This window comes from Chanodichthys erythropterus, chromosome 19 (genome assembly GCF_024489055.1).
Source record: "Chanodichthys erythropterus isolate Z2021 chromosome 19, ASM2448905v1, whole genome shotgun sequence".
Lineage (NCBI taxonomy): Eukaryota > Metazoa > Chordata > Actinopteri > Cypriniformes > Xenocyprididae > Chanodichthys > Chanodichthys erythropterus.
The window spans coordinates 4,581,972-4,591,747 of NC_090239.1; the positions used below are offsets into that span (position 1 = coordinate 4,581,972).

The 9,776-nt window shown below is 39.7% G+C and overlaps 1 protein-coding gene across 9 annotated transcripts in view; it reads left to right on the forward strand.

Annotated features, from left to right (window-relative positions):
• The window catches only part of ebf3a (EBF transcription factor 3a), a 105,540-nt gene extending 96,286 nt beyond the window's left edge, over window positions 1-9,254 (forward strand). For 3 of the 9 annotated variants that reach the window (XM_067368763.1, XM_067368764.1, XM_067368765.1), the window contains exons 12-16: window positions 1,463-1,528; window positions 2,417-2,582; window positions 3,921-4,109; window positions 4,743-4,940; window positions 6,630-9,254. In XM_067368763.1, the coding sequence (XP_067224864.1) occupies window positions 1,463-1,528; window positions 2,417-2,582; window positions 3,921-4,109; window positions 4,743-4,940; window positions 6,630-6,661 (651 nt within the window). In that variant the 3' untranslated portion in view covers window positions 6,662-9,254. Of the gene's footprint in view, window positions 1-1,462; window positions 1,529-2,416; window positions 2,583-3,920; window positions 4,122-4,742; window positions 4,941-6,629 lie in introns of all 9 variants that reach the window. The other 6 variants (XM_067368767.1, XM_067368768.1, XM_067368769.1 and 3 more) reach the window with 4 other exon arrangements.
• The last annotated feature ends 522 nt before the right edge of the window (window positions 9,255-9,776 follow it).

A 9,776-nucleotide genomic window follows, 5' to 3' on the forward strand; every position in this document is an offset into this window, starting at 1 on the left:
TTCTTAAACTATCCTTGTGTCTCTTCCTCCTCTCGGCCGCCATATGGACAAGAAGTTCAAGTAGGTGTCCGCCGGGGTGAGGTTTTGGCGACGTTAATTGTGATAATCGTTGGGTGAAATTGGGAGGCATGTAAGACGTCTTGTGATATGATGACTGAGATGATGAGTAATTATTAGCGGCTCAGAAAAACACTTAATCTTGCTTAGAGAGAGCCGAGAGCCGGACTAGGACAGCTGGGCCTTTCATTGACACTACCTGCTGAATGACAAGTGTAATTCTTTATTTGTATGCAAACTAGACACTTGCATCATGAAACAGAGCCCCCAATTTCAGAGGTAAATGCCCATTTGAAGAAGCAGTCATCCGCTTAGGCTCAGGTTTGGAGTGCGTCTCTATAAAACACATGGGCCTGTGATTAATCTTGATAAATACAGATCCAACATGGCGCTTGTGCATGGGAATGAAATAGTCATCGAGCCATGATGAAGTCGCTCCGCGCTACGCACTCGCAAGGACAATGCCGTGAATGTGGTTACACTCAAACCGTAAATCGATAAGTCAGCAAATTCGAGACGTGCTAAAATGAAACAACAGTATAATACAACTTCCCCAAAAAGCAGCTCTTGTGTACCCGTTGGAAGAAAACAAGCCGGGATGCCAATGCAAAACGCATCGGAGACATGCTTGTTGGCAGCTTAGGTGTGATTTTTGAAGGGAAAATAAGCGGAAGGTTAATCCTTGTTGTGCTATAAGTGGGGGGAAAGCTTGCAGACGGGGATAAGCGAGAGTTCCCGGCGTCCGTGTCCCAGGGCACAGCCTCTCAGCCCGCTTTGGAGAGGAAGTCGTTTATGAAGTCCTTTACAACAGCCAGAGAAAGAGGGTTAATTGAAAAATTTCCTAATGTCATTATGAAAGAACTAGATTAACCCGAGCTAATTCACTTTATTGTCCTGAAGAAAGAGGAATGGGCATTGAACTCTTCTGCAAATTTGGGGCATGAATTAGGGGTGAGATGTTGTCTTTGAGGACTCTGCCAGTTTAATTAAGATATGGAAAATGACTCATTGTTCTTCTGAGCTAAAGTGCGTGGAATTAGCAGCCGAACGCTGCGTCTGTGTTTGACTCGGTGCGGCGAGCTAGTGTTTGTTTGTTTAATACCCACAAGGCCACTTTGTTGAACACAAGTCCTTATGTTGACTCATTTAGCTTAAGTTACACACCACTTCACTAGTCTAACTAAGTCAAATGAAATGTGACTAAGAAATAAAAGAATGCGTTTGATAATATATAATTAAAAAACGCTTTATTTCCACTCGTCAGCTTGTGTATTTTTCCCAACCACAGATAAAGGGCTTTGAAAGTGTACAATATGCACGGTTATTGTTCATGTGCAGTGTACTGGCTGATGGTGTTTATATGTCTTTATGACTGATTATGTTGCATTCTGGGTATATATTGCAGGAGGTGTTGCTAAAGAGAGCCGCTGACCTTGTGGAAGCGCTGTACGGGATGCCACACAACAACCAGGTACAAACTCATGCTAATGAAGCACCTTTTCTCTTCCTTTGCACGGTGGCTGTAATTAAATCAGCATTCGTCTCCTTTTGCTACATTCCTGTATGTTTCAAAGCTTGCTGGGGGCCTTTGTACTGTAGCCGGGTGAAAGCTTGTTTTCTTCTACTACTTCTGCTTTTTCGCAATTTAATTCATGGCTGTGGCTCTTGGTGCAAAGTGACGAGTTAATCACTCAAAACACATGCACACAGCCATATACAGGCTTATTTAAATGGGAGGATAACCTTGAACTTGGCCCTAAAAGGTGCACCTCTGGAATATATTCTACAGAGCGGTCCAGCTATGCATGAGAGGTCTAATACATATTCAGAAGAAATGATCCATTACATTATTTTCCCCCAGTCGCGTAGCACAGAGGTGAAGATATTGCAATCCAACTACTGCGAAACAGATGCAAACGTGGTGTCATTTATGTTTACCTACAAATAGAAAATGCATATGTGTGTGTGTGTGTATATATATATATATATACACCCTATGTTATGGGGATGAAATGTCCCCACAAAGATGGAATATCCGAAATCCATGATTTATAATCAGCTTATAAATCATACTAAGTGATGTTTTTTGAAAATGGTTTAGGGTTAGGGGATAGAATATACAGTTTGTACAGTATAAAAATCATTATGTCTATGGAATGTCCCATTAAACATAGAAACAGAATGTGTGTGTGTGCAATTCACTCTGTATTTAAGTATTTTGATTAATCGGAGTACCATTTTTACATACATTTACACATAAATTGACTTTCATGAATGAGGCCCAATGATATCAGATTCTCTTGCTCTAAATTCTTTTGAGAACATACTGACAACTATCTTCTCTGTTTCTGTGTTGTAGGAGATCATTCTGAAGAGGGCCGCAGATATCGCCGAGGCTCTGTATAGCGTCCCGCGTAACCACAACCAGATCCCGTCCCTCGCCAACACGGCCTCTCACGGCGGAATGATGGGGGTCAACTCTTTCGGCAGTCAGCTTGCCGTCAACGTCTCAGAGACCTCACAAGGTATGTGGCAACAAATGAAGATTAGTATGTGGATTGCAATGAACCCAGCCTACAGTGGTTAAGTTAGCCTAACAGGTGTTTAGCTGGTCAGTTAGCTGACTGACAAGTGCCAAAAAAACCCTCAAAAACTATTAAAACAAACAGCCTAACCAGCAATAGCCAGGCTAGAAAACCTGCTAACCACTTTAGTTATTCATCTGTTAGTATCAAAATGAGTTATATATGTATCCTGAAAAATGCTTGCGACGATTAGCGAACATTAGCGAGCTGCTAGCAGCATGAATCATGGCACAGGCCGGTTGCAGCTTTATCTTTCCTGGCTGTGTATAGCATAGATCCCAGGAGGTGCCTGACCCTGTCCCCATCTCTCCGCTGCCAGCCTGCCAGAACACGCAGCGCTATCTCACACACTGCATTTAGCCAGTGTACTGATAATAGGTTTACACCTGTTCCATTGTTGCCTCCACTCAGGTCAGGACAGGGAAAAATCACACTGGAATACGTGCTAGAATGCTGAATATCCTCCTTGCGTACATGGAGGTGAATTTAACACACAGCTGAGTGGAACGGAAACGTTAACACATTAGGCCGTACTCATGAAATAAGTAAAACACATATACACAGATATGAATAGGATATATATATAATTTATATTTGTATATGCAATTTATAAATGTGTAATATGTAACGTAAAAAGTATATAAAATAGATGTTTTTGCACATTTATATTAATATTATATATCAAGTATATATATGTTAGTGCTGCCAAAAAATCGATTAATCGTGCTTAATCGCATCTAACATAAAAGTTATATAAAGTTATAAATAAAAGTTATCTATCTATCTATCTATCTATCTATCTATCTATCTATCTATCTATCTATCTATCTATCTATCTATCTATCTATCTATCTATCTATCTATCTATCTATCTATCTATCTATCTATACATATATAACTATGTATTTTATAAATTATATACACACACAATATATTATTTGTAATATATTATTTATATTATAATATATTAAGTATTTATTATAAAATACATATTTATCAATTCGAATAAATTGTTTCATTTTTACATAAATTATCAGTTTGAATAACATGTAAAACCATTTATAAGCCATTGTATAGCCAAATTTGATATATATATATATATATATATATATATATATATATATATATTATATATATATATATATATATATGTGTGTGTGTATATATGTACTTAAACTGTCTAAAAAAAACTTTTTTGGTGATGGTATCTTCCTTGAAAAATGAAATTTACATTACACACATTGTGGCAGTTTTTAACCAATGTCTTTCCGCCCGCAGTGGGCTACAGTCGCAACACGAGCAGCGTGTCGCCTCGCGGTTACGTGCCCAGCAGCACCCCGCAGCAGTCCAACTACAACACCGTCAGCAACAGCATGAACGGCTACGGCAACACGGGAATGCCCAACCTGGGTGTGCCCAGTTCACCGGGCTTCTTGAACGGCTCCTCTGCAAATTCTCCCTACGGCAGTAAGTATCAAGGTAATAACAAGCCCCCCGCTCTCTATGTCCCCACCTGTGCTTCCCTTTTCTTTTGACACTCCTCTGTTGTGGTTCTGTTGGTTGTTTGTTGGTTTGTTTTGTTATCTTTTGGGAATGTGTGCTACTGGATAAAAGGAGGGGTGACTCTGGAGGCTGAACAACCGAGACATTTAGCAAATCCGACCAATCAAAGCAGCAGATTGAAAAACAAAACAATTTGCAAATTATAAAGCAGGCCACCAAAACAGCACTCTAAATCTAATTCTAAAAAAAAAAAAAAAAAAAAAAAAAAAAAATGTTTTCGGAAAAATGACCCAGTCAGAGTCGTTAAGAACGCCTATTATCCAGAAAGTGGCCAAGGCAGGACATCTCATATCCCATTCCAACTCCATTTACCTGATGATTTGCTCGTTTGTTTTAGTCCCCCCCCCCCCCCACACCAAAAAAAAAAGACCCGCAACCCAAATTCCCCCCCTCCCCCATATCCTCATAACCATTTCTCCCTGATTTGTTTTCATTCCATGAATATGATTTGAAAAAGAGGCGAGGCCCGGCTCTCTGACTCTTCGTCTGTAAGAAGTGAACTCTCTCTGAGTGGTGACTATGTCTGCTTTGTTGCAGTAGTTCCGTCGAGCCCTACCATGGCAGCCTCTTCGGTCAGCCTCTCTTCAAACTGTAGCAGTACACACGGCATTTTCTCATTCTCACCTGCCAATGTCATCTCTGCAGTGAAACAAAAAAGCGCCTTTGCTCCAGTTGTCAGGCCCCAAGCATCTCCACCTCCTTCTTGCACCAGTGCAAATGGCAATGGACTTCAAGGTGAGAGCCGACTCCCTGCTTTTAGAACGCCCCGCAGTTTGCCTCACCTGTTGGGTCGCATTATTGCACTCTGGTACCCAGAGACGCCACCCATCCGCCATCCTCGCCGCTTAACGAACACGGCCTCCCGCCCGCATCAATTATGCATTTGCGCGTGGATGGGCGGATGGATGGACGGATGAGTGGTCGAATAAGTGCAAGAACGCATTATGCATGCGGGCATGTAGAATGCATGTGCATGTGTGGGTGTGTTTATTGATTTATTTATCTTTCATTAATGATTAAGCAAAGTTAAGTGTCTCGGGAGATTTCGTACTCGAGTGGCTGGGATCGCTATAATTCGGAAACATCTTTCGCAAATAAAACGGATGCTGCTGCTCCATTATTCACAGGCCTCTTTTGCATTCGAACTGAGCTGAACATATGTAATATCCTCTCCATATTCTCTTTACCTTAACTGTACATGCTGCCCCCTCGTCCTCAGAAGTTAAAAATTCATGCTTCCTACGATAGTAGCGCAACCGACGGACCCAAAAGGGCAGAAATGTTAACGTCACGCCGTGCTCGCTCACCCGACGTCGAATAACATTGCCAAAGAGGAACTTAACAGCAGAAGAACCGATTAGGTGGAATGTGAGGAGGGAAGAGGGAAAGAGCGTGCGTTATTCTCGGCAGGGCGGCGTCGTTCGGCAAATTAAAGACTCACTCTGGCTGTTTAGTGCGCTCGTATTTGCTCTCCGTCAAGGCCCAGTTGTTTGCTTTGAAAACATGTTTTAGCCATAGCGTGTGCAAGCGAGATTAATAATGTTAGACCTAATGAACTGAGAAATTAAAGTTCATGCCGCTACATGCGTCTGCTTATTAATATGTGGTTTGCAGAAATTAATGAGGAATGCCACAACATCAGATGCCTTGGCAAACTTAAAAGCACTCCAAGCATGACTCTACAAATAAGTTGAAAGCGGCAAAAGAGCTTTCTTCCCGTTTTCCCTCCCCTGGCACTTCACTAGACACCTAATTGCGGAAATGAGCGGAGCGAGCGAGTACATCAATCTTCGCGTTCGGGTGGGCCGAGAGGTAGGCGTTCGACGACCCGGTCCGGCCTTCCTTAGATGTCACGATAAGGAGAGATAGGGGGGGAAATATGGGCTGACAGAGGAATGCAAATGGTTTTCCAGCATCCACTCGGCTCTGGTAATGGCAGGAGGGAGCGAGCGAAGATTTCAATTTGGGCAAAGCCGAGGGGTGTCTGGTTGCTGACTGAGGAGGGGAGACCGCGGGTCTACGTGACGTTAGCAGAAGTGACCGTGTTGTTTCTCGGCTGTCAGCAGGGACCCTCTCCTGGGAGTCTGGCCCACTGTTTGCCATTAACAAAACGCTAAGAGAAATATCACACATGTGGGAGCCAGGATGCTTTCTCCTCAAAATGTCAGAAAGCTCCTCTTTCAAAAAGTGAAGTCTTTCCAGCACGTCTTGTTGGTGAAGCACATTTCACTCAATCACTCTCAACCCTCCCCCGCCGTCGGCCCCCGACAGCAACGGCCTCCATTTTACAAACATCCCCAGCGCCTTTCGAGTCGAGTATTTTGTGAAATGCGAGTGACATACTTACTGCCGTGTTGTTTTTTTTGTCTTCCGCGCGGCGTCTCGGGACCTCCCGTGCTAAAATTGTTTCTCTTTCTCTTTCAGCTATGTCCGGACTGGTGGTCCCACCCATGTAAATTGCACTCCCGTCCCTTGTAAAGCAGCCGTCTCCTCGCCGGGGACGAAGCGTAGTACGTTGTACGGAGGATCCTCCTCGAAGTCGTCATTCGTCATGAAGTTAATCAGCAGCTAATTCTGTTATTCAGAGGAAAAAGACACTTTGTTTCAAAGAGTTTATTCGAAATTGACTTTGTCATGAACAATTTCATTTTATTGACTGAATCTCTTGTCATATTTTCACGATCTTGAAGGGGGGGAAAAAAAGAACAAAACGTACCTATTTTGTATAAACATTTCTGGTTTAATCTTGGCTATGTCTAGTTCTTGCTATGTGTGGGAAGAAACATTGTGGATATGCCATTTGATGAAAACACTGATAAAAAAAATGTGTAAGAATGTTTCTCTTTCACTGATGTGCTGCCGCTGCACATCTTCATAATGTGAATTCATTTTCCTTTTTTATTATATTATTATTATTTTTTTTGTTTATTGTTTTGCTTTTTTTTTTTTTTTTTTTTTTTTTTGTTTTTGGTAATAAAAAGGGGGCCAATATATACAGAGCCAATAAACTGGAAATAATATAAGATATATGATTTATAAATCAAAAAGAAAGGCAAGGAAGAAGGAACGGTGCGAGAGGAGATCTTATCGTTCAGTTCGTTGGGCGGAATTGAACTTTGTAACTTATTGTAGGTAGAAGTTGTAACTTTGATATTGCAAAAATTCTTCTCTTGCCTTCAACAAGCACACTAACAGAGACGGAGCGCTACTGTCTGTTGGTTAAAAAAGACAAAAAAAGAAAAAAAAGAAAATATTTCCACTGCTAAAGCTTCCTGTAAAGCGAGTGTGATCTGCAATGTTTTTCAACTTTTTGCTAGCACTGTATACTATTGCATTCTTAGGCTACTGTGAAGTCTGTTTCTTGTACCAGAAAGTTGTCCTTATACCTCTAGCTCCTTACTCCCTAATGTGTTTTGTATGTGGTTATACAATTGTAGACTTTTGTGATTTTGCCAAAGTTGTAGCTAAATATTTATACACTTGTCTTGAATTTTCCAGATTCACTTAAATATTTAGTACAGAGTTTTATTCCTACAGTTAGGAGTAAAATTGTCTTATACATTGCAACACTTTCACACAAACACTTGCGGTCACTAAGGGAATTTTTTGTAACATATCAATTATAAATATTGTATTTATCTTTGAAATTTTGTATATTGCTTTCCATCGTTTTCTTTAATCTCACGTGTATTTTTTTCCACGGCCGAAATTACGATGAAGGTTTAGCCAAGAATCATCGCCTACATTCGATGTTTTGTACCGATAGATTGTATCGTCTACACGTTTCATTTGTAATTCAGATTTTTTTTTTTTTAAACGCCATCAGACCTTCCGTCCATTTTTGTTTGTTTGTTTGTTTGTTTGTTTATTTCCTATTTCGAGGAGCAGTCAAATCCATTGTTTATTTTTATATTAATTTTTAAGTTATCTAAAAAAGTACTTTTTTGAAAGAAAACTGTTTGTTGTATAGTCAAATAAATTGTTTGTGTCACCTGGCTGTAATAATATTAGTAGATAAAGTGCATGTCAAGCCGCCCCAGGGGGGGGAAAAATCCAATTGTGGTTGTAAATTTTGTTTTTGTAGAATGTAAAAAGTCATTTTTACCTGCCACCATGACTTTGCCACATAACTCAACCATGTTTACAGGGATCAAGAAGGAAAAAAAAAAGGAAAGAAAAAAATTATCTGCAATGGAAATCTACATCAGTTACTAATGTTTATTAAAATATGTCAGAAAAAAGCTCTGTCAAAGGCTTTCCAGTGAATCTCCTGAGAGGAACCTTTCTGCTGTTTTAATGACAAACGTACACCACAGTGAATCTCATTATTCCATTCAGATCAATGGTGTAAAAAGCACAAACATTTTTTACTAAAATAAAAAATAATTATTGTGACCCCTCATCTTTTTGGACTATTTTGTCAGTTTGTCTTTTTTAACATTAATTTTACCCTATTCCCTCAAGTAAAACAGCGTTCAAAGGGAATGAAAACAAATGAAAAGTTAGTTTTTGTATCATATATGGATAACAAAGATGAAGATGTTCTATATTGTAAATGTCATTTTGTAAGTAACTCATGACACCGTAGCATAGCCGAAATCATATCACCTTCTTACACTTTTCTCTCTCGATAATATTGATTTTCCGAGTCGTGCCAAATCCGCAAACGAGACGCAGCGATTTCTCTCTTTTTCTTTGCACTTCAGGCTTTGTAAATGTTGTAATGTTCAGCAGTGTGCTACTCTTTCTGTTTCAAACCAAAAGCGGATGTTTCCTCTTGGCAATCGGCACACAAGTTTCCTTTAGCTGCAGGAAGCAAAGGCAGCTGTAGAAGGAAAGAAATGATGAATGTACAATGTATTTGCTTTGTGATGGCTCAACAAAGCTCGGCCAAGTGGAGGAGCCGGTGAGGTCACCCTGAAAGTAAGAAAAACCCAAGGTTACGTGAAGTGCATTTGTGGATTTCATCATTTCTGCAATCTGGTTTTGTCTTTAAGTTTAATTACGTACCCATACTCAGAAGATTTCACTAAACACGAGCTCTGTAAGAACAAATGCCTTTTTTTCTGGCTCATGTATGGATTTATTTGAGTTGTTTTATGGCCACATTTCTACATTTTGTTGTACAAAGTTGTTCATTTTACATAATATTTAATTAAAGTATTTCTTGTCTGTGATCAATTTCTCCCTGCGATCTTATTTTGGTCTTTTCTCGCTCTAAAAACAGCCATGCATTCAATTTTTTTAAAAAAACTAAGACGTATGAGAGGGAAAAAATCAAATTACAAAATTAACACCAATGAAAATATTTAAAACTATTTAATTTACAAGATAAAACAATGATTTTTAACATCTACCTGCTTCTACTTCTGTAAAAAGATGCATATTAACTTAAAAATTAATTAATTATCCAGCATAAAGGATGTCATTTTTGCCTTGGATTCTGATTGGTCACTATGGTGTTCCAGATGCACAACATCTCAAAACTCATAGTTTACACGTCATGCACAACATCTTCAAGCAGAAAGATAGACTTCACGAATCTGCTTATAAAAACAACATTAAAAATAT